Source organism: Salmo trutta, chromosome 14 (assembly GCF_901001165.1).
Source record: "Salmo trutta chromosome 14, fSalTru1.1, whole genome shotgun sequence".
Lineage (NCBI taxonomy): Eukaryota > Metazoa > Chordata > Actinopteri > Salmoniformes > Salmonidae > Salmo > Salmo trutta.
The window spans coordinates 47,254,398-47,280,393 of record NC_042970.1 but is presented as its reverse complement, the minus strand read 5'-3'; the positions used below and the strand labels follow the sequence as shown (position 1 = coordinate 47,280,393).

Here is a 25,996-nt window from a genome sequence, read left to right as displayed (position 1 = left end):
TTCCCACAATCTAGTTTGTGCCGGGAGAAGATAGACTCGTAGTGGGCTATTAGCTGAACTAGCCTGGCCTTACACTGTTGCGACAACTGAGTAGACTCAATGTCAATGTTACCTAGCCCTAACTCGTGCAACACCTCACTTGTCACTCTGTACGGTTTGACGGCACTGTCAACGGTCAAGCTATCTCCATTACCATTGTCAAAGTCTGGATTGTCATCCATTTTGTGTACCTGCTGCACCAGGGGGACCAGTTCGACAGTGGGCCCATCTATATAGTCAGTGTCAAAGTCCTCTAATGCCATGCAAGGAAAAACGTCCACTATCTTGGCATTGCGTCTCACTGTTACTGGCTTTGGTGAGGGATTGATAACTTTGACAGGGACCCAGCCATCGCTCCACAATGTCGCTACTGTTCTCCCCACTATAATGTTTTTTCGGTCTTGAGCGTGCCCTCGTAGGCTCAATAACGACAGCACTACCCGCGGATACATTTTGATGCGAACACAGCCGGCCCCAGACTAAATGTTCCTGCATAGGCTCCAATGTGACCGCCCGCTCAGTCTTACTGTGCCCACTCTTTCTGGCACTTCGGTCCCTTTCCATCTCTCTACATTAGCCAGCAGACGGAACAGTTTGTTATCTCCATTGTGTTCAGATGATGACATCTTCCAGAAGTCACCGGTCGTCTTCAGCTCCCTGATGAGGTGTTTTATCACATTGCTGCCTAGGATGAGCTCATCACGTTGGCCATCCACTACTAGAACAGGGCTAGAGACACTGCTGCCATACACAGACAGATTCAATTCACACACACCTACAGGCTTGGTCTTCAAGCCCCTGCAGCCAACCAACACCACTTCAGTTGGACTGAGGGAGCTACTCTTGAGCACACCTGCTTTCTCAAGGCGTGGCACCACTGTTGAGCTCAATGTGCATGCCATAGAACCGCTGTCAATCATAGCACTCACCTCTATAACATCCCCAGTAACACACTAGTATAGAAGAGTTCATCATTGTGGAGCACTCTCTGTGTATTTTGCATAATTACTTTTTCGTTCGACTTGACTTCATCACAAACACTTGAATATATTGACTTTAAATCTACACCACTATCTGATTGGGGCACCTTACAAGGCCCAGCACTTCCCCCTACCCCGTGCGGGCCAGCTAGTTTTCCTGCCGCTGTGTCGTGTTGCTGTTTGATGGAGCTACGGGAGTTACCGATGAAGTGCGAGGACATTCTTGACGTGTGAACCCAGCTGCATACAGAGGAAGCAGAGGTGGTTTGAATAACAATGATCCAAAATTACATTTTGGGTGTTTTTATTTAACCTTTGTACACCTGTGGTGTTCCCGGTCAAAAATAACCGGTCATTAAAAAGAAATTGGTGAGACTACAATTAGTGTATAAAATTGAGTTCAGGCATTCATCAGATGGACACACTTCCTCTCCCAGACCCCCACATGCATGTGTGTTTGAACACACACACACACACACACACACACACACACACACACACACACACCTCAATCCCCTTCTTGGCTTCCATGGCAACCCCACGGGAACATTTCCCCAAAATAATCTTTCCCCCACGGGAACCACACTTGTTGGCATTCTCACAAACAATCGCAACCTTGTTTCAATAATATATGGAACTTTCTCGCAGCTCTGGTATATAAAGCTTTTTTGATGTCTGGCTCACAATTAATTCTGTGGCAGCACAATGACCAAACGATATACACTGCTCAAAAAAATTAAGGGAACACTAAAATAAAACATCCTAGATCTGAATAAATGAAATAATCTTATTAAATACTTTTTTCTTTACATAGTTGAATGTGCTGACAACAAAATCACACAAAAATAATCAATGGAAATCCAATTTATCAATCCATGGAGGTCTGGATTTGGAGTCACACTCAAAATTAAAGTGGAAAACCACACTACAGGCTGATCCAACTTTGATGTAATGTCCTTAAAACAAGTCAAAATGAGGCTCAGTAGTGTGTGTGGCCTCCACGTGCCTGTATGACCTCCTTACAACACCTGGGCATGCTCCTGATGAAGTGGCGGATGGTCTCCTGAGGGATCTCCTCCCAGACCTGGACTAAAGCATCCGCCAACTCCTGGACAGTCTGTGGTGCAACGTGGCGTTGGTGGATGGAGCGAGACATGATGTCCCAGATGTGCTCAATTGGATTCAGGTCTGGGGAACGGGCAGACCAGTCCATAGCATCAATGCCTTCCTCTTGCAGGAACTGCTGACACACTCCAGTCACATGAGGTCTAGCATTGTCTTGCATTAGGAGGAACCCAGGGCCAACCGCACCAGCATATGGTCTCACAAGGGGTCTGAGGATCTCATCTCGGTACCTAATGGCAGTCAGGCTACCTCTGGCGAGCACATGGAGAGCTGTGCGGCCCCCCAAAGAAATGCCACCCCACACCATGACTGACCTACCGACAAACCGGTCATGCTGGAGGATGTTGCAGGCAGTAGAACGTTCTCCACGGCGTCTCCAGACTCTGTCACGTCTGTCACATGTGCTCAGTGTGAACCTGCTTTCATCTGTGAAGAGCAAAGGGCGCCAGTGGCGAATTTGCCAATCTTGGTGTTCTCTGTCAAATGCCAAACGTCCTGCACGGTGTTGGGCTGTAAGCACAACCCCCACCAGTGGACGTCGGGCCCTCATACCACCCTCATGGAGTCTGTTTCTGACCGTTTGAGCAGACACATGCACATTTGTGGCCTGCTGGAGGTCATTTTGCAGGGCTCTGGCAGTGCTTCTCCTGCTCCTCCTTGCACAAAGGCGGAGGTAGCGGTCCTGCTGCTGGGTTGTTGCCCTCCTACGGCCTCCTCCACGTCTCCTGATGTACTGGCCTGTCTCCTGGTAGCGCCTCCATGCTCTGGACACTACGCTGACAGACACAGCAAACCTTCTTGCCACAGCTCGCACTGATGTGCCATCCTGGATGAGCTGCACTACCTGAGCCACTTGTGTGGGTTGTAGACTCCGTCTCATGCTACCACTAGAGTGAAAGCACCGCCAGCATTCAAAAGTGACCAAAACATCAGCCAGGAAGCATAGGAACTGAGAAGTGGTCTGTGGTCACCACCTGCAGAACCACTCCTTTATTGGGGGTGTCTTGCTAATTGCCTATAATTTCCACCTGTTGTCTATTCCATTTGCACTACAGCATGTGAAATGTATTGTCAATCAGTGTTGCTTCCTAAGTGGACAGTTTGATTTCACAGAAGTGTGATTGACTTGGAGTTACATTGTGTTGTTTAAGTGTTCCCTTTATTTTTTGAGCAGTGTAATATATGTGAGGCTCTTCATCATATCTTTGATCATGACACTGGTAAGGAGGAGAGAGGCCAGGAAACTGACTGTGAAGATGCATTAGAGGAGGAAGTGTCAGAAGTTGAAAATACAGAATATGATTCAGACCAAGAGACTACCGATGTGGAACAATCCAGTGATGAGGAAGAGGGCCCTGCTGAGGTTGTTGTTACATTCCGGTCAAAGAATGGGAATTTGTCCTGGTCTTCATCCCCACCTGAGAGGAGAGGTCGGCTGTCGGCTGAAAATGTTATCAGGATGACCCCAGGGCCATCGAGATACGCCATATCCCAGGTTGATGACATAAAATCCTGCTTCGAACTGTTCCTGACAGAGTCAATCGAAACTATAGTGATAAACATGACCAACTTGGAGGGGAGACGCATTTACAAAGACAACTGGAAGGAGGTAGACCGGACAGACATCCAAGCATACGTGGGTCTCTTGATTTTGGCTGGTTGGTACAGATCCAGAAACGAATCTACCACCAGAGTCTGGTCGGGCAATTTTTCGTGGCACTATGTCATTCCAGACATTTCACGTGTTGTCACGGGTGATTCGCTTCGACAACCGTGATACAAGACCAGGCCGCTGTCAACAAGACAAGCTGGCAGTGATCAGAGAGGTTTGGCACAAGTGGGTGGAGCGCCTGCCACTCATCTATAACCCAAGTCCAGACATCACAGTGGATGAGCGTCTGGTCGCTTTTAGTGGACGCTGCCCATTCAAACAGTACATGCCAAGCAAACTATGGAATAAAGATATGGGCAGCATGTGATGCCAGGACAAGTTATGCCTGGAACATGCAGGTTCACACCGGGATACCTGCTGACGGTGTTCCCGAAAGGAACCAGGGTAAGCGGGTGGTCCTGGAAATGACTGCAGGTCTCCTGGGGCACAACATAACATGTGACAATTTCTTCACCTCATATGCTCTTGGTCAGGAGCTGCTCCAAAAAAATTACCATGGTGGGGTCGGTCAGAAGGAACAAGCCTGAGTTGCCTCCTGCCTTACTCACTACCAAGGACAGGGATCGTTTTTCCTCTAAATTTACCTTCACCGATACACACACTCTTGTGTCCTACTGCCCGAAGAAAAATAAGAACGTGCTCCTGATGACTACTCTGCACAGGGATGTCGCTGTGAATACCAGGGAAGAAAAGAAGTCCAACGCTGTCCTGGATTAGAACAGGAACAAAGAGGGAGTTGACAACCTGTAATGGCTGTTGAATGGAGTAGACCAAGGCGCAGCGTGGTTAGTGCTCATCTTTGTAATTTAATGGAAAATTAGAACACTTTACAAATAAACAAAAGACAGCCAAACAGTTCTGTCAGGTAATAAACCACCCACAGAAATAAACCACCCACAAAACCCCAAAAAATGTTTGTCCCTGTTTGAGAGCCATACCAGGCCAAAACAAAGAAATACCAAACATAGAAAAAAGGACATAGAATGTAACCCCAAAACACACAGAAAAACACCCCCTGCCACGCTCTGACCAAACTACAATAACAAATAACCCCTTTTACTGGTCAGGACGTGAGAGTACCCCCCCCCCCAAAGGTGCAGACCCCGAAATGCACCTCAAACAAAAAAAAAACAACACAAAAACAACCCCAAACTAAAAGGGAGGGAAGGGAGAGAGTGGCCACCGTCAACGACGGTTCTTGTGCTACACCCCCCCCCCCTTCCCAATCCTCCCTCCTATGGAGGTGGCTCAGGAGCGGGACGCAGACCCCGCTCCACCACTGGCTCACCCCACTTTGGTGGCACCTCTAGAGCGGGGTCCCTCGCCGCCGGACAGGCGGGCGACTCTGGCTGTGCCGGACAGGCGGCAACTCTGGCTGCACCGGACAGGCGGGCCTTTCAGTAGGCCTTGGTCTGGGCACAGGCACAGGACTCACCAGGCTGGGGAGACATGCAGGAGGCCTGGCTCTGGGCGCAGGCACAGGACGCACCAGGCTGGGGAGACTTGCAGGAGGCCTGGCTCTGGGAGTAGGCACAGGATAGACCGGGTCCTGGAGACGCACTGGAGGTCTGGAGCGCACGGCCTGCACAACCCGTCCTGGCTCGATGCCCAATCTAGCATGGCACTTGCGGGGGGCTGGCCTATAGCGCACCGGGCTATGAGCGCGCACTGGAGACACCGTGCACTTAACAGCATAACACGGTGCCTGACCAGTACCACACTGCTTCCGGTAAGCACGGGGAGTTGGCTCAGGTCTATCGCCTGACTCCACCAATCTCCACGAGTGCACCCCCAAAACATTTTTGGGGGCTGCCTCTCAGCCTCCTCTTCCCGTGCCAGCCGATCCTCCCAGAAACGCCGTTCTGCCCTCGCTGCCTCTATCTCCTCCGGCGGGCGGCGGTATTCTCCCGGCCTTGTCCACGGTCCTGCCCCATCCAGGATTTCCTCTAAGGTCCATGACTCCTTTCTCCCACGCTGCTTGGTCCGTTGATGGTGGGTGGTTCTGTACTGGCTGTTGAATGGAGTAGACCAAGGCGCAGCGTGGTTAGTGCTCATCTTTGTAATTTAATGGAAAATTAGAACACTTTACAAATAAACAAAAGACAGCCAAACAGTTCTGTCAGGTAAGATAACTAAACAGAAATACACCACCCACAAAACCCAAAGGAAAACAGGCTACCTAAGTATGGCTCCCAATCAGCGACAACGATGTACAGCTGTCCCTGATTGAGAGCCATACCAGGCCAAAACAAAGAAATACCAAACATAGAAAAAAGGACATAGAATGTAACCCCAAAACACACAGAAAAACACCCCCTGCCACGCCCTGACCAAACTACAATAACAAATAACCCCTTTTACTGGTCAGGACGTGACACAACCTTGATAAGGTATGATACTTTTTATCTTTCAAGTCTCATGTACTTTTTTTCCGATTACCAGATTGTTTTATCTGCACCATAAAAATAAGACATGTTGTTTGGTGAAATGCTCATTGAATTTGTGAACAATATGGAGTCAATTCTATTCATTTGAATATGTAAATATGTTTTAGATGTGATAAATTAAAACAACGCTTGATGCAATTTTTCACTTTACCATGCAAGACATGAAGTATCACTTGCATGTACTCATTATTTTATTTACTGATTGTTGCACTTTTGCAGGTTACTGGCACATACTCCTGTAAGAGGATGACAGCACGTTGGCCCATGGTGGTGTTCTTTAACATCCTAGATGTGTCGGCCTACAACGCGTTTGTGGTGTGGATGGAGGTGAATCCAGGCTGGAAGCGTGGGAAATTCTTCAAGAGGAGACTATTCCTTGAAGAGTTGGGGAAAGCCATGGTGGCACCCCTCATTCAAAGGCGCCAACACCTTCCTCGAACACCACCCTCGGCTGGATTGGTGAGAGATATACAAGGGCCAGAAGCAAGATCTACGGCCGCCAGAGACAGAAGAGACAAAAGGAAGAGGTGCAAAAGAGATGTCAAAGTGAGCATAATGTGCCATAAATACAGTGCATATATTTGCAAGGCACATGGAACAACCACCATGTATTGTCCAACATGTGCTTGAGAACACACAAAATGTAACCACCATTGATTGACAGATTGTGAACATTTTAATATTTTTGTTATTGTTAGTAATACTGTTATTGTTACTGTTGTTCTTTCATGTGTTCAGACATTATATTTGTAATATGGTAAAGTTTTCATGTGTAGTTTTGGGCCTATGTCCTTTCTTTACTAATAAAATCATACCGGTCAGTTTTGACCTTGAACACAACAGATGATATTTTGTGCCACTATTTAAACCTTTGAAATGGTTTCAAAACAAATGTCCTTGTTAAACTTTGACACAAAGTAGTCTGTGATAAATAGCACAATATTTTTCATCTGAGTATTTGTTATAGTCAAAATAATCCATACATTATGCTTTTTTACTCAAAAACGAGCTGTATGAGCTCAGGTCAATGAGGCCTACAGGCCATAAATAGCAAATAGAAGTTCAAAATGTGTAATGTTCACAAGAATTTAAGTTGATAAAAAGATCTAACACAACATTAGGTGATAATATATGTATTATTATGGATTTATAATCAGCTATAATGGGTCGGTCATTTTGGACCGGGAACACAGAATTAATTAACATGAAACGAACACAACAGGAGGGTTAAGAAGGTTTTGTGAATCTGGGCCCATGGCCATTAGAAAATATTTAAGATTCATGTCGTGAACTGGAACTCCTCAAAACTATCTGCCGCCATTCCGGAAGGTAAATAATGTAACACTACCTGTCTTGAAGGAAGTCGCGTGTTTTGAAACTTTTGCGCTGATGAACCTACATGTGGATATTTTCCAACGTCTTTACATTGCTACTACAGCTAATGACCTATGTAGTAGCTTCATATAATGCAATGTTTGTTTGAAATACCGTTGTAACTTAGTAAGTAACAACCTTGTGCCTTGCATGACTAGAGTAAGTTAGCTAGCCGGCTAACGTAAACTGGCTACCGCCCGGTAAATTAGTTCAGGAATTGTTGGCCCATGCCATGTGTCTCACTCTGTATCGATTAAAACGTAATTTGGCATAGTATATAGCAAGCAAGGCAACGTTGTCCAAACGGAATTTGTTTTGTTGAGTTCATTGACTTGTGTTAGTTTATAGTATTCATTGAGCTATAAAAGAACGCTAGTATCAGCTAACGTTTGCTAGTACGTAGTCAGCTAACGTTAGTCCAACATGGTCTTCTTCACGTGCAATGCGTGTGGTGAATCACTAAAGAAAGCCCAAGTCGATAAACATGTGAGCATGTGCCGTGGATGTGAAATTTTGTCATGCATTGACTGCGGAAAAGACTTTTGGTAAGTGCTTGTGAATGTTTTTTTTCTCTTGCTATGTTGGGGACATCGCAGTTTGGTCGCTTGCTTTGCATAGCCAACATTGAACCAGTATCTGTCTGTGCGTTACGCCCAGAAGGCTCCGATTCAATCTCTCATTCACTAGCTGTGCAAGCGTTATAACGTTAAAATACGTTCGTTGATCACTACATATGGAGTTTTGCTGCGTAACTATCTTAATTTACTCCCGTTACGGCTGGTATGTACTTTCAAAAAAAGGTCTAAATAAAAATATCTACATAGGGGCTGCCGAATAGGCACTTTTTCCGTAGCTTGTACTTTTTTATTTAGACCTTATTTGGAAGTACATCCAAATCTATTTGCATTCATCAAATACTTCGTAAAACACATATGTAGACTAACAGTGAAATGCCTACTTACGGGCCCTTCCAGAGAAAGAAAGTATGCGAAATAATAGAAAATGAATAACATGTAATAATAAATACACAATGAGTAACGATCACTGGCAATATACACCAGATATCAAGCATTATTTATACAGCACATTTCAGACATGGAATGCAACGCAATGTGCTTCACAGGAAAAAATGAAGGAGAAAAATAACTCTAATATTAACTCCACAACAAAGTTAAGATAACAAAAAAAAGTGACCTATGGAAAAGCAAAGCTAAAAAGATGAGTTTTAAGATCTCTTTTAAATATTTCCGCTTTCGTCCCCCCTTAGGTTCTCTTGCAGGTTATTCGAGAGGCTGAGGGCATAATAACTAAAGGCTGCCCTGTCATGCGTCTTGGTCCTAGGCTTTGGGATAGTTAAAAGGCCAGTGCCCGAGGGACCTACTGGGTACATAACTTAAAAGCATATCTGACATGTATTGGGTTGCACAATAGTGGATTGATTTAAAAACCAGTAGAATAATCTTACAATTAATTCAAACTCACAGGCAGCCAGTGAAGAGACCTTAAAACTGGTGTAATGTGTGCTCTCAGTCTGGTCTTGGTCAGGACACTATTATGTCCACTCCAAGGAAATGGGAGACTGTCACGCACACGATGGTGTGTCACGGGGCTAGTCTGAAGGTAACCGGTACTGTTTTTTTTTTTTACTAATGGAAGTATGAAGGTAGTGTTGTGCTAACCAAAAAAAGGGGTTAAATATGTGTTAAAAAAAATATGTATGTATGTGTATATGTTAGAGGTCGACCGATTATGATTTTTCGATACCGATTATTGGAGGACCAAAGAAAACCGATACTGATTAATCGACCGATTTTTTTTTTTTTATACATTTGTAATAATGACAATTACAGCAATACTGAATGAACAATGAACACTTTTATTTTAACTTAATATAATACATAAAATCAATTTAGTCTCAAATAATGAAACATGTTCAATTTGGTTTAAATAATGCAAAAACACAGTGTTGGAGAAGAAAGTAAAAGTGCAATATGTGCCATGTAAAATAGCAAACAAAAGCTGGTGGTTCCTTTAAACATGAGTCTTCAATGTTCCCAGTTAAGAAGTTTTAGGTTGTAGTTATTATAGGACTATTTCTCTCTATACCATTTGTATTTCATATACCTTTGACTATTGGATGTTCTTATAGGCACTATAGTATTTCCAGCCTAATCTTGGGAGTTGAAAGGCTTGAAGTCATAAACAGCGCTGTGCTTCAAGCATTGCGAAAAGCTGCTGGCAAACGGAGGAAAGTTCGGTTTGAATGAATGCTTACGAGCCTGCTGCGGCCTACCACCACTCAGTCAGACTGCTCTAGCAAATATCAAATCATAGACTTAATTATAATATATAATCACACAGAAATACGAGCCTTAGGTCATTAATATGGTCAAATCCGGAAACTATCATTTCGAAAACAAAAAGTTTATTATTTCAGTGAAATACAGAACCATTCTGTATTTTATTGAATGGATGGCAACCCTAAGTCTAAATATTGCTGTTACATTGCACAACCTTCAATGTTATGTTATAATTTTGTAAAATTCTGGCAAATTAATTATGGTCTTTGTTAGGGAGAAATGGTCTTCACACAGTTCGCAACGAGCCAGTCGGCCCAAACTGCTGCATATACCCTGACTCTGCTTACACTGAACGCAAGAGAAGTGACATAATTTCAGGCACCGCATTGATTATATGCAATGCAGGACAAGCTAGATAAACTAGTAATATCATCAACCATGTGTAGTTAACTAGGGATTGTGTTAAGATTGATTGTTTTTTCTAAGATAAATTTAATGCTAGCTAGCACCTTACCTTGGCTCCTTGCTGCACTCGCATAACAGGTAGTCAGCTTGCCACGCAGTCTCCTCATGGATTGCAATGTAATCGGCCATAATCGGTGTCCAAAAATGCAGATTACCGATTGTTATGAAAACTTGAAATCGCCCCTAATTAATCGGCCATTCCGATTAATCAGTCAACCTCTACACCAGATACTGGGAGATTTAATTCAGCAGGACAATAATCTAAAACAGAAGGCCAAATCTACGCTGGAGTTAAAGTTTTGACCTAAATGTGCTTGAAAATCTATGGCAAGACTTGAATGGTTTTCTATCAATGATCAACAACCAATATGACAGAAGAATTGTAAAAAGAATAATGGGCAAGTATTGTACAATCCAGGTGTGCAAAGCTCTTAGAGACTTACCCAGAAAGACTCATAGCTGTAATTGCTACCAAAGGTGATTCTAACATGTATTAACTCGGGTTCACTTTGTCATTATGGGGTATTGTGTGTCGTTGGGTGAGGATAAAAATCAATTGAATCCATTTTGAATTCGGGCTATAACACAACAAAATAAATGTGGAAAAAGTCAAGGGGTATGAATACTTTCTGTAGGCACTGTATAACTAGGACTAAACTGATTAGGTATTGGGATAGATACCAGCCGTAACAGGAGTAAATGAAGATGGCTGCTTAGCGAAACTCCATATTTTGCGATCAACAAACGTATTTTGACATAACGCTTGCAGAGCTGGTGAATGGGAGTTTGAATCTATGCTTTGTCTCAAACACATATACTGGTTCAAGCCAACATCACATGTTGAACAGGTAAACGGTTATGATGGGTACCTAGCTATTCTATTTCTTCCTCCAACAGGGGAAATGACTACAAGAACCACATCAAGTGCATCACTGAGGATCAGAAGTATGGAGGCAAGGGCTATGAGGCTAAGTCCAACAAAGGGGATGTCAAACAGCAACAATGGATTCAAGTGAGAAATAGATCATTCATCTGATTTCCCTCTTTTGTTTATCAGCACTTTGTGCATAGATGATTAATGGATGAGATTTTTCCATAGAGGATCCAAGAAGCCATGAACAAACCAGGAATCAGTGCCAAGCTGAAAGATGTTCTAAATCAAGTCAGTTCGTATGATAACGTCCCACGAAAGAAGTCGAAGTTCCAGGTTGGTTATTTCCTTCGTTGCTAAGGATACGATGGTTTGTTATTGTCAGTGGTGCGTGACTTTGTGCTGGTCCGCAGTGTCAGTTTACTGCTATTTTATGCTTGGCTTGCTGAAATGTTAAATCACTCTGTTGTGATCATGCTGTCACGTGGTGCTCACTCCATCAGAACTGGATGAAGAACAGTCTGAAGATCCACAATCCCACGCTGCATGACCAGGTGTGGGACATCTTTTCAGCAGCAACCAGCAGCGTGAGTATCTCTTAAAGGAAGGGTGTTTACATAATTAGGGTCATTTAGCAAACACTTATCTAGGGATGCACCGATATTACATTTTTGGCCGATACCGATATTTTCTTTTCCGAAAACCACGATACCGGTACCCAATATTTACAATTTTAGCAGCCTTTTAAGCATTCTAGTACAGTTAAATAGTTGAAACACACACACTGGCCAAAAGTTATTTTGTTGGCATTTACGTATGTCCCCGTTACCACTAAAACATAATCAAAACCTATTTCTTTCACTTACTTGCTGTGCTGTTTCGTTGTTCATTTGTTCAGTCGTTTCATTCTCAACCAGGATTTCATCATACATGTCAAGCAGTAAAGTCAGCTCTGTCTGTCCGTGGCCTCTTCTGTCGTGGGTCCTCTTCGTCGGTGCACACTGTCGCTGTGTCCGTTTCCATCTTGTCCAACTGTCTGTAACATTTCACGTAAACCCTGTTTCTTGTCTGCATCGAAGTAGCTGTACTTGTACCTAGCATCGAGCATGGTGGCGACACAGTAAAGAGGCTCAGAGAGAATGCCACCGAATCGCTTGTTCACAGCCTCTAGTAGAATACTTTTGCAAGTTTTAACCACAGTCTGTGTCTGCAGTTTTGTTGAGCAGGCTTTTTAATGCCATGACAGAGGGTATCACCTCTGCTGCAGATGCAGTTGATGAGCTTATTTCTCGAGTCAGTGGAGCTAGGAGTGTGTTCATGTTTCCAAGGTTCAAACATGGTCTCAAATGGCAGCAGTGGTATGAGAACCAGCACATTCTTGAGCATGCAAATACGGCTTTCCTCAGTACGAAATTCTCGTCGACCCACTGTGCTGTCAGACTCAGCATGCTCATGGGGCTGACATTGCTGGTCCAAATGTCAGTCGTGAAGCTAATAGCAGTGACGCCCATAGCAAGTAGCTCATGGATGTCCGTTTCAACAATACTGTGTAACTCCGGTAGGGCAACATCTGAAAAATAGCGCCTACTTAGATGTGTGTACCGGGGCTCGAGGTGCTCAACCAGTCGGCGAAAGCCAACATCATCCACGACAGATAACGGTTGATTGTCAAAGGCAATGAATTCCGTTATCTTGGCGTTAATGGATTTCGCCTTTAAGTTGTCTCTCTGAAGTTTTCTTATTCTTTCAAATGACTGCTCGACATGAACTTGTTAAGTTGTTGGAAGTGTGTGCTTAGTTTTTTTTCTGCTTTAGTTCTAAGTAGCCACTGAATGTCTGGGGGTGATGCACTTTCAAATGAGTAATTAGGTTTGTGGTATTGACAGATTTCACTTTCTCCCCTCGGGACATAATAGCAGCACAGACGTTGCATATGGACATTTCGTTATCGTCCTTTGAAACTTAAAAAAAATAGATCCACACAGCAGGTTAGTCAGCTTTGACATCGGTTTTACACATTGACGTTAATCTAGACATCAGGCTGATGTTGGCATTTTTAGCTAATATTGGCCGATTCCAATATGCTTACTGATATATCGTGCATCCCTACTTTTATCTCAATTTTGACACTTGACACCACTGGACAGATGTCATGTTAGTTCTGTACACTGAGTGTACAAAACATTAGGGACAGCTGCTCTTTCCATGACACACTGACCAGGTGAAGGCTGTGATCCCTTATTGATGTCACTTGTTAAATCTACTTCAATCAGTGTAGATAAAGGGGAGGAGACGAGTTAAAGGATTTTTAAGCCTTGAGACAGACTGTATGTGCGCCATTCAGAGGGTGAATGAGCAAGACAAAAGATTTAAGTGCCTTTGAACGGAGTATGGTAGTAGGTGCCAGGCACATCGGTTTATGTGTTAAGAACTGCAACGCTGGTTGGTACTTTCACACTCAACAGTTTCCTGTGTGTATCAAGAATGGTCCACCACCCAAAGGACATCCAGCAAACTTGACACAACTTTGGGGAGCATTGCCGTCGACATGGGCCAGCATCCCTGTGGAACGCTTTCGACACCTTGTACAGTCCATGCCCTGACAAATTGAGGCTGTTCTGAGTGCAAAAAGGGGGTGTAACTCAATATTAGGAAGGTGTTCCTAATGTTTTGTACACTCAGTGTATATGATATATAAAACAGAATCAATTTGTATTTTTACAAATCAGGTGACTTTAACTAAAGCAATTGATTGAATTTTCATAATTCAAAACAATGTTACATGAATAAACTTTTGATTTTAGCTGGCTACCGAAGCCCCGAATCAGACAGAGGACCCCAGGCAGTCTGTTGCTGAAAGCAAAACCGAGACTAATGGGAGCCATCAGAATGGCACATCGGAGGATCCACCACCAGAGAAGAAATTGAACAAGCGTGAGCGCAAAGAGGCAAGACAAAAGAAGAGCGGGAAGAAAGAAAAGAAAGCCCCGGAGAACGGTAGCACCGAGGAGGAGGAGGAGGAGGAAGCCAGCGAAGGCAAACGAAAGGACAAGAAAAGGAAGAGGCGTCCTGAGGAAGATGGGGAGCAAAAAGGCCACGATGCTGGAGGAGAGGTGACCACCAAGAAACGGAAGACCAGTAAAAAGGACAGTTCTGAAGGTATATAGCACATTTTCAGGGGGTTCTTTTCTCAAGTGAGTGTGACACTCCGCGTTGCTGCTCTTCTTCACACTTGCTGTTGGAAAATGCACTTTTAGTCTTTGATTTAGTGTCTTTTTATTCTACCTTCCAGATGACCAAAACACAGAGGCGGCTGAGGAGGAGGCAGAGGGTGCTGCAGGAGAAGCAGGTTCCAAAGGTACCAGTTCTTCTGGGAATGTGGTCATTGTCCTGCACGGTTTTCATAGTGAGAAAAGACTTGGGCTCCATCCCAATTCACCACACTTTTCCCCCCAAAGTGTGCACTTGCACACCACACATGCCCCTTTCGTAGATTGAAAAGCATTGGCTGGAGGGAGTTTTCAACTTTGTTAAATCCATGCCAAGAAGGGTGCACACTTCGAGAGGAGTGGAGAATTGGGACGCACATTGGACTTAGTTCATTACCTCAGTTTTTTTACATTTTCTGAATGAAGCCACCAGGAGACAGTGTTGACACATCCCTCTGCTGCAGAGTAGGCCTACATGAATGTGCTTTCAAGAATAGTTGGAAACAGTGATTATTGTATATCCAACAAAAGCACCTTCAATTTTAAATTGTCATGCATGTAGTCAGACTTCAGCCACCCAAGTCAGACTATTTTCTCTACTACCGGAGCGCCAAGTCTGTGACCAAAAGTCACCTGAACAGCTTCCAATCAGTAAGACTGCTAAACAGTTCATCAAATGGCTACAATTTACATTGACCCCCCTATTATTTCTTTCTTTATCTTAATTGTTTTACATTGACTCCATTGCACTGGCTCTATGCACACTCACTAAGGGCACTTACTAGACTCTACGCACACACTCATTGACACTCCAACACACATACATACACACACGCTACATACGCTTACACACATAAAAGACACAGTCATATTAACGCCACACTCACACATACACTTTCACACTTCACATACTCTGCTGCTACTCTGTTTATTATATATCCTAGTCACTTTTACCCCTACCCACATGTACAGTGCATTCGGAAAGTATTCAGACCCCTTCCCATTTTCCAAAATGTTTTACGTTATAGCCTTATTCTGAAATTTATTAAATAAAACATTTTCCTCATCAATCTACACACAATACCCAATGGCAAAGCGAGAACAGGCATAGAAATTTTTGCAAATGCTTTAAAAAAAAAAAAAAGGATACTTTATTTACATAAATATTCAGACCATTCGCTATGAGACTCTAAATTGAGCTCCGGTGCATCCTGTTTCCATTGATCATCCTTGAAATGTTTCTACAACTTGATTAGTGTCCACCTGTGGTAAACACAGTTAATTGGACATTAGAGGTCGACCGATTAATCAGAATGGCCGATTAATTGGGGCCGATTTCGAGTTTTCATAACAATCGGTAATCGGTATTTTTGGCCACCGATTTGCCGATGTATTTTTATTTTTTTACACCTTTATTTAACTAGGCAAGTCAGATTAAGAACACATTCTTATTTTCAATGATGGCCTAGGAACGGGGGTTAACCTCTTATGGACGGAACGCCTCGCCAATATCCAATGGTAGCGCCTGGCACGAAATATGAAAAACCTTAAAAATGCTATAATTTCAATTTCTCAAACATATGACTATTTTACACCATTTGAAAGATAAGACTCTCCTTTATCTAACCACATTGTCCGATTTCAAAAAGGCTTTACAGCGAAAGTAAAACATTAGATTATGTCAGGAGAGTACCCAGCCAGAAATAATCACACACCCATTTTTCAAGCTAGCATATATGTCACAAAAACCAAAACCACAGCTAAATGCAGCACTAACCTTTGATGATCTTCATCAGATGACACTCCTAGGACATTATGTTATACAATACATGCATATTTTGTTCAATCAAGTTCATATTTATATCAAAAAACAGCTTTTTACATTAGCATGTTTTGTTCAGAACTAGCATACCCACCGAAAACTTCCTGTGAATTTACTAAATTACTCACGATAAACGTTCACAAAAAACATAATTATTTTAAGAATTATAGATACAGAACTCCTTTATGCAACGCGGTGTCCGATTTTAAAATAGCTTTTCGGTGAAAGCACATTTTGCAATATTCTGAGTAGATAGCCCGGCCATCACGGCTAGCTATTTTGACACCCACCAAGTTTGGCCCTCACCAAACTCAGATTTACTATAAGAAAAATTGGATTACCTTTGCTGTTCTTCGCCAGAATGCACTCCCAGGACTTCTACTTCAACAACAAATGTTGTTTTGGTTCGAAATAATCCATAGTTATATCCAAATAGCTCCGTTTTGTTTGTGCGTTCAGGTAACTATCCGAAGGGTGACGCGCCGGCGCGTTTCGTGACAAAAAAATTAAAAATATTCCATTACCGTACTTCGAAGCATATCAAACGCTGTTTAAAATCAATTTTTATGTGATTTTTCTCGTAAAATAGCGATAATATTCCAACCGGGCGACGACGTATTCGTTCAAAGAGAGAAAGAAAAACATGGAGTCGTCACATGCACACGCGCGACAGTGTCATTGTTCTCAGAAGGACCACGCTCAAAAACCCCTGCTGTTTTTCACCCAGAGACTGCAGAGCTATCATTCCACGTTCTGGCGCCTTCCTAGAGCCAATGAAAGCCTTAGAAAATGTCACGTTACAGCAGAGATCCTGATTTTCGATAAAGAGGCTAAAGAAGGACAAGAAATGGTCAGACATGGCACTTCCCGTATAGAATCTTCTCAGGTTTTGGCCTGCCATATGAGTTCTGTTATACTCACAGACACCATTCAAACAGTTTTAGAAACTTTTGAATGTTTTCTATCTAAATCTACTAATTATATGCATATTCTAGTTACTGGGCAGGAATAGTAACCAGATTAAATCGGGTACGTTTTTTTCCGGCCGTGAAAATACTGCCCCCTATCCCAAACAGGTTAACCTCTGTAGGGTAGGTGGGACAAAATTGTCCCACCTACGTAACAGCCAGTGAAATCCCGTGGCGCGTTATTCAAATACCTTAGAAATGCTATTACTTCAATTTCTCAAACATATGACTATTTTACACCATTTTAAAGACAAGACTCTCATTAACCTCTATGGGACCGGCGGGACGAATTCGTCCCACCTACGTAACAGCCAGTTGAATCCAGTGGCGCGAATTTTAAAACGTTTGAAATGCTATTACTTCAATTTCTCAAACATATGACTATTTTACAGCTATTTAAAGACAAGACTCTCGTTAATCTAACCACACTGTCCGATTTCAAAAAGGCTTTACAACGAAAGCAAAACATTAGATTATGTCAGGAGAGTGCCCAGCCAGAAATAATCAGACACCCATTTTTCAAGCTAGCATATAATGTCACAAAAACCCAAACCACAGCTAAATGCAGCACTAACCTTTTATGATTTTCATCAGATGACACACCTAGGACATTATGTTATACAATACATGCATGTCTGTTCAATCAAGTTCATATTTATATCAAAAACCAGCTTTTTACATTAGCATGTGACGATCAGAAAAAGCATACCCCCCGCAAACTTCCGGGGAATTTACTAACAATTTGCTAAATTACTCACGATAAACGTTCACAAAAAGCATAACAATTATTTTAAGAATTATAGATACATTACTCCTCTATGCACTCGATATGTCCGATTTTAAAATAGCTTTTCGGATTAAGCACATTTTGCAATATTCTAAGTACATAGCCCAGCCATCACGGGCTAGCTATTTAGACACCCAACCAGTTTAGCCTTCACCAAAATCACATTTCCTATAAGAAAAATGGTCTTACCTTTGCTGTTCTTCGTCAGAATGCACTCCCAGGACTTCTACTTCAATAAGAAATGTAGGTTTGGTCCCAAATAATCCATCGTTATATCCAAACAGCGGCGTTTTGTTTGTGCGTTCTAGACACTATCAGAATGCTAAATCACGGTCGTGCGCATGGCGCAGAACGTGACAAAAAAATTCTAAATATTCCATTACCGTACTTCGAAGCATGTCAACCGCTGTTTAAAATCAATTTTTATGCAATTTATCTCGTAGAAAAGCGATAATATTCCGACCGGGAATCTGCAATTAGCTAAACAGCCGAATGAAAATACTCCACGGGGGCGAATCGCGCATGCGCCTAATTCTATTGTCCCCTGATGGGACACTTGGAAAAGGAGATAATGTGTTTCAGCCTGAGGCTGCCTCGTCATCGTTCAGGTTTTTCCCGGGTTCTGAGAGCCTATTGGAGCCCTAGGAATTGTCACGTTACAGCTAAGATCCTGACTCTTCAATAAACAGAGACAAGAAGAACGACTCCTTGTCAGACAGGGTACTTCCTGCATGAAACCTTCTCAGGTTTTTGCCTGCCATAGGAGTTCTGTTATACTCACAGACACCATTCAAACAGTTTTAGAAACTTTAGGGTGTTTTCTATCCAAACCTGAACAATAATATGCATATTCTAGCTTCTGAGTTGGTGTAGGAGGCAGTTAAAAATGGGCACATATTTTTTCCAAAATTCTCAATACTGCCCCCTAGCCCATAGAGGTTAATCTAACCACACTGTCCGATTTCAAAAAGGCTTTACAACGAAAGCAAAACATTAGATTATGTCAGCAGAGTACCCAGCCAGAAATAATCAGACACCCATTTTTCAAGCTAGCATATAATGTCACATAAACCCAAACCACAGCTAAATGCAGCACTAACCTTTGATGATCTTCATCAGATGACAACCCTAGGACATTATGTTATACAATACATGCATGTTTTGTTCAATCAAGTTCATATTTATATCAAAAACCAGCTTTTTACATTAGCATGTGACGTTCAGAACTAGCATACCCCCCGCAAACTTCCGGTGAATTTACTAAATTACTCACGATAAACGTTCACAAAAAACATAACAATTATTTTAAGAATTATAAATACAGAACTCCTTTATGCACTCGCTATGTCCGATTTTAAAATAGCTTTTCGGTGAAAGCACATTTTGCAATATTCTGAGTAGATAGCCCGGCATCACAGGGCTAGCTATTTAGACACCCACCAAGTTTAGCCCTCACCAAAGTCAGATTTACTATAAGAAAAATGTTATTACCTTTGCTGTTCTTCGTCAGAATGCACTCCCAGGACTTCTACTTCAATAACAAATGTTGGTTTGGTTCAAAATAATCCATAGTTATGTTCAAATATCCTCTGTTTTGTTCGTGCGTTCAAGACACTATCCGAAGTGTAAAGAAGGGTAACGCGCCCGACGCGTTTTGTGACAAAAAAATTCTAAATATTCCATTACCGTACTTCGAAGCATGTCAACCGCTGTTTAAAATCAATTTTTATGCAATTTTTCTCGTAAAAAAGCGATAATATTCCGACCGGGAAACCGTGTTTTAGTTCAAAGACAGAGAAAATAAAAACATGGGGTCGCCTCGTGCACGCGCCTCAGTCTCATTGTACTCTGATAGACCACTTACCAAAGGCGCTAATGTTTTTCAGCCAGGGGCTGCAAAGACATCATTCAGCTTTTTCCCGGGTTCTGAGAGCCTATGGGAGCCGTAGGAAGTGTCACGTTACAGCAAAGATCCTAAGTCTTCAATAAAGAGAGTCAAGAAGCCCAAGGAATGGTCAGAGAGGGCACTTCCTGTACAGAATCTTCTCAGGTTTATGCCTGCCATATGAGTTCTGTTATACTCACAGACACCATTCAAACAGTTTTAGAAACTTTAGGGTGTTTTCTATCCAAAGCCAATAATTATATGCATATTCTAGTTTCTGGGCAGTAGTAAATAACCAGATTAAATCGGGTATGTTTTTTATCCGGCCGTGTAAATACTGCCCCCTATCCCTAACAGGTTAACTACACATGGTTCATGATTCTACTAGTTTATCTAACGTGTCCTGCGTTGCATATAATCTATGCGGTGCCTGTTAATTTCTCATCGAATCACAGCCTACTTCGACAAACGGGTGATGATTTAACAAGCGCATTTGCGAAAAAAGCACTGTCGTTGCACCAATGTACCTAAACCATAAACATTAATGCCTTTCTTTAAAATCAATACACAAGTATATATTTGTTAAACCTGCATATTTAGTTAATATTGCCTGCTAACATGAAATTGTGTCACTGCTCTTGCGTTCATTGCCTGGCTCGTTGCGAACTAATTTGCCAGAATTCTACGTAATTATGACATACCATTGAAGGTTGTGCAATGTAACAGGAATATTTAGACTTAGGGATGCCACCCGTTAGATAAAATACGGACCGGTTCCGTATTTCACTGAGAGAAAAAACGTTTTGTTTTCGAGATGATAGTTTCTGGATTCGACCATATTAATGACCTAAGGCCCGTATTTCTGTGTGTTTATTATATTATAATTAAGTCTATGATTTGATAGAGCAGTCTGACTGAGCGGTGGTAGGCACCAGCAGGCTCGTAAGCATTCATTCAAACAGCACTTTCGTGCGTTTTGCAAGCAGCTCTTCGCAATGCATTGCGCTGTTTATGACTTCAAGCCTGTCAACTCCCAAGATTAGGTTGGTGTAACCGATGTGAAATGGCTAGCTAGTTAGCGGGTGTGCGCTAATAGCGTTTCAAACGTCACTCGCCCTGAGACTTGGAGTAGTTGTTCCCCTTGCTCTACATGGGTAACGCTGCTTCGAGGGTGGCTGTTGTTGTGTTCCTGGTTCGAGCCCAGGTAGGAGCGAGGAGAGGGGCGGAATCTATACTGTTACACTGGCAAAACTAAAGTGCCTATAAGAACATCCAATAGTCAAAGGTATATGAAATACAAATCGTATAGAGAGAAATAGTCCTATAATTCCTATAAGAACTACAACCTAAAACTTCTTACCTGGGAATATTGAAGACTCGTGTTAAAAGGAACCACCAGTTTCATATGTTCCCATGTTCTGAGCAAGGAACTTAAACGTTAGCTTTCTTACATGGCACATAATGCACTTTTACTTTCTTCTCCAACACTGTTTTTGCATTATTTAAACCAAATTGAACATGTTTCATTATTTATTTGAGGCTAAATTGATTTTATGTATTATATTAAGTTAAAATAAGTGTTCATTCAGTGTTGTTGTAATTGTCATTATTACAAATAAATAAACCCCCCCAAAAAACTGGCCGATTAATCGGTATCGGCTTTTTTGGGACTCCAATAATCGGTATCGGCGGTGAAAAATCATAGTCGGTCGACCTCTATTGGATATGATTTGGAAAGGCACACACATGTCTAGATAAGGTCCCACAGTTTACAGTGCATGTCCGAGCAAAAACCAAGCCATGAGGTTGAAGGAATTGTCTGTAGAGCTTAGAGACAGGATTGTGTCGAGGCACAGATCTTGGGAAGGGTACCAAAAAATGTTGGCAGCATTGAAGGTCCCGAAAAACACAGTGGCCTCCATCATTCTTAAACGGAAGAAGTTTGGAACCACCGAGACTCTTCCTAGAGCTGGCCGCCCGGCCAAATTCAGCAATCAGGGGAGAAGGGCCTTGGTCAGGGAGGTGACCAAGAAACCCATGGTCGCTCTGACAGAGCTCCAGAGTTCCTCTGTGGAGATGGGAGAACCTTCCAGAAAGACAAACATCTCTGCAGCACTCCACCAATCGGGCCTTTATGGTGGAGTGGCCAAACGGAAGCCAATCCTCAGTAAAAGGCACATGACAGCCCGCTTGGAGTTTGCCAAAAGGCACCTGAAGTACTGAGGCCATGAGAAACAAGATTCTCTGGTCAGATGATACCAAGATTGAAGTCTTTGGCTTGAATGCCAAGCATCACATCTGGAGGAAACCTGGCACCATCCCTACGGTGAAGCATGGTGGTGGCAGCATTATGCTGTGGGGATGTTTTCAGCAACTGGGAGACTAGTAAGGATCGAGGAAAAGATGAATGTAGCAAAGTACAGAGATCCTTGATGAAAACCTGCTCCAGAGTGCTCAGGATCTTAGACAGGGGTGAAGGTTCACCTTCCAACAGGACAACGAACCTAAGAACACAGCCAAGACAGTGGAGGAGTGGCTTCGGGACATGTCTCTGAATGTCCTTGAGTGGCCCAGCCAGAGCCCAGACTTGAAGTCAATCAAACATCTCTGGAGAGACCTGAAAATAGCTGTGCTGCGACACTCTAATCGGACAGAGCTTGATAGGATGTGCAGAGAAGAATGGGAGAAACTCCCCAAATACACGTGTGCCAAGCATGTAGCGTCATACCCAAGAAGACGTGTGGCTGTAATCGCTGCCAAAAGTGCTTTAACAAAGTACTGAGTAAAGGGTCTGAATACTTACGTAATGTGAGATTTTGTTTTTCTGGGTGCAAAAACTTCTAAAAACATGTTTTTACTTTGTCATTATGGGGTATTGTGTGTAGATTGATGAGTTGTGCCATTAGGGAAAAAGTACAATTTAATCAATTGTAGAATAAGACTATAACGTAACAAAATTTGGAAAAAAAGAAGGGGTCTGAATACTTTCCTAATGCACTGTAAATACTGTACCTCAACTACCTCGTACCCATACACATTGACTCTGTACTGGCACACTTTGTATATAGCATCTTTATTGTTTTTGTGCTACTATTTCCTTTTTTTATTTAGCAACCATTTGTCTTTTTAACGCTGCACTGTTGGGAATGGGCTCGTAAGACAGCATGTCACTGTGAAGTCTACACCTGTTGTAGTTGGCGCATGTGTCCAGTACAATTTGATTAGTCATGATCAACTAATGCTCTTGTTTGACTTCCAGGCAAGTTCAATTGGAAAGGAACGATAAAGGCAGTCTTAAAGCAATCTCCTGAAGAAGGACTTGCAGTGAAAAAACTCAGGAAGAAGGTATGTTCATCTGAATCAGACATTTATGAATATTGTGCATCACACAAGATAGTTAGAGGTCAGCTTTTCTACCGGAACAGCATGTTTTACCATTTTACCTTATGCCCGTAGGGCTAGAATAGTGATATGACATGGTCATGATTGTAATTGTCGCTGTTTTCACTAATGGCACAATTCATTTGTCCTTCCAGGTTTTGTCAGCTTACTACTCATTCAGCGGAGAGGGAAATTTCAAATCAGAAGAGGAGCTGCTCGCACTCTTCAACAAGAAGATTAAAGGCAACCCCAAATTTAGAGAATTAAAAGACAAAGTTAGACTTGTAAAGTAGATGTAAACCTGTCATCACACTCTCATGAATTCCAGCATGGCTGTTTTAACAACTCACTGTCATCTTCCATGGTATGCGTGTCATTTTTTTAAAGACGTCATCTGAAATATTAAATCATCTTTAACTCCAAGTCATGACCCTTTACTGACTTTTAATTGGACACCAATGTTGTCTTGTTTCTTTATGACTAGAAATAATGCAGGCTTTAGTGTAAAGAGCCACTGAACATGCCAGTTTGCACGTGTTTTTCTGTTGCTCATTAGAAAAACAGGATTTCAGTCTTGGAGGTGTGTTTCCTGAAAGATTCCACGTTTGGTTAATGATGTTTGTCCCCCATGAGACACTAGCCTATTTCATGTCCTCAAAATCCCCAGAAAGAATCTATAACTCAAGAACTCCGTAATAAATGTTGACGCTTTTGCCGAGGATGTTTTAGTTGAGCAATTTTACATTTAACTAAGGTGTTTGGTGCAGTATTTCTGAAGTTAGAAAATGTGCGACATGTTGTCTTATGTAAAGAAAGTCAGAGCTGCTGGGCAGGTCTGCCTCACTGTCTATGCTATTGGATAAAGCGCAATCACCGCAGCTGGTCGTCCCATGTTAGTGGGAAATTGGACATTGTCAAATCAGCACCCAACCTTCATTTACCCATTGTGACGTACGGATGTTCCAAACTCTTTTGGACATGACTGACTGACCATTTAATATATGATTATTTACACTAGTCAATTTTGACACTAGAATAACAGTTTCTGACTCATATCCATACCAAGTACGCTGTTTTCCAGGGGATTTGTTGCTTTTTAAAGGCAGTCGCTCTGTTTGCAACGTGCCAAATTTCTTTATTTGAATAGAGACTTGTTTAATGATTGGTGTGAACGGACCTAATGAGTGTTCTGTAAAAGCAAGACTGACAAATGGAGGTGGTTTAGAAGCACTCGTTTGATAAGGGCTTACCAAGAAAAACTTCCAAAAGGACTTATTCGAGACAAAGAAGTTGGAGCACTTAACAAAAAAGGCAGAGATTAATTAGTTGAAGTATTACTTTTGGAAGTTTTTCTTGGTAAGCCCATTCGATGGATGTTTGTCATTGTTGTCGAACACCACTCCTATTTTCCTGTTTGCTTTAGTGCGGAGGCCCACCTGGACTCACCCCAGGCTAAGACTTAGGCTTTAGTTCAGCAAGGTAAACACTGTCTTGTTGCATGCTTTGTTTGTTTAATCGTTTGCATCCTATTATTTGAGCAATAAGAATTTACAAAAATGATTTTCATGTGCCTTAGGGTTGATAGTGGCTGTGGAGGATACTGGCTCTTTCACATTCCAACCCACTGTACGGCTGTGAAACGGTACCTTATCTCTGGGATTGGATGTGGAAGGGGAGGGGTGCACCTGAGGTGAATTTGACTCTCACACGGGACGGGGCTAATGCACATTCCTCGGCACCCAGAACGGGGTTCATTTGGCCGGGTACACAGAAGCGCCATAGAATCAAGACATTGGTGTCAGCCTCAGGTGAGGTTTTAATGCTGTCTGATTTCCACCACTCAAATGAGCAGCCTGTTACCTGCATACACACACTCACTGCACACAAACACCCACGGCCACAGTCACTAGGAGATGCTGGAGGAAATATCCTCAGCTTTATGAAGCTCCTGCTAATCCTTCTGAGTTTAACACTGATCCTCATTCATCGCTGTGCTTACCTGTAATTATATATTGCATACTTTGGGTATTAGCAAAGCTGTTACTCAAGTTTGCAAGTATTAAAATTGTGTTTTCTAGCCTGTATTATTGTTCAAGCTCACTTTTTAAATAATAATTTTTCAGTGCAGACCCCACAGAATACTCCAAAGCATAAATGTCATTACACGAATGGTCTTTATTTCACCAAATTTTAACATGGTCATAAAGAGCACATGCTTAACTTCATAATAAATATGTTTCCCATCTCAGGAGGTTTGAACTTGTTAAAACATTTCTTGCCATCTATATGGGTAACAGAGTTGACATGTTATGCTCAGCGCGCTCAGTTTTCCACCACAAAACACCAAAAAATGGGGGAAAAAAGAGTAGAAACAGCTCACCTGCTTTTTATACTGTAATCTGACTATTGATGTTCAATATGTTAAAAAAATGTATAAGGAATAGTTTTACTTCAATTCACGTTAGAGGGTTGACATTAAACCTGAGGGACAGATGTAAATAAATCAATAATCACATGAAATAAGTAAAAATCTTCAGAAATGACATTCCCAAAGCAGCAAAATAACTAGGGCTTTCCACTGATGGTGAAAACCGGGGAGAACCTTGGTGTTAAGTGGGTTAAATTATTCCTAGAAGTTGGACAAATATGACCAGACATGCCAAAACAGGGA

General features: G+C 42.3%; 1 protein-coding gene and 1 pseudogene across 1 annotated transcript; both read left to right on the top strand.

Moving 5' to 3' along the window:
- Window positions 1-1,223: 1,223 nt before the first annotated feature.
- LOC115147825 (piggyBac transposable element-derived protein 3-like) lies at window positions 1,224-4,533 on the top strand (annotated as a pseudogene).
- Window positions 4,534-7,612: 3,079 nt separating this feature from the next.
- Window positions 7,613-23,748, top strand: lyar (Ly1 antibody reactive homolog (mouse)). Its single transcript, XM_029776214.1, has 8 exons — window positions 7,613-8,182; window positions 11,300-11,414; window positions 11,502-11,609; window positions 11,777-11,860; window positions 14,078-14,432; window positions 14,566-14,631; window positions 23,204-23,289; window positions 23,481-23,748. The coding sequence occupies exons 1-8, from the start codon at window positions 8,061-8,063 to the stop codon at window positions 23,616-23,618; spliced, it is 1,074 nt and encodes a 357-aa protein (XP_029632074.1). The 5' UTR covers window positions 7,613-8,060; the 3' UTR covers window positions 23,619-23,748.
- The last annotated feature ends 2,248 nt before the right edge of the window (window positions 23,749-25,996 follow it).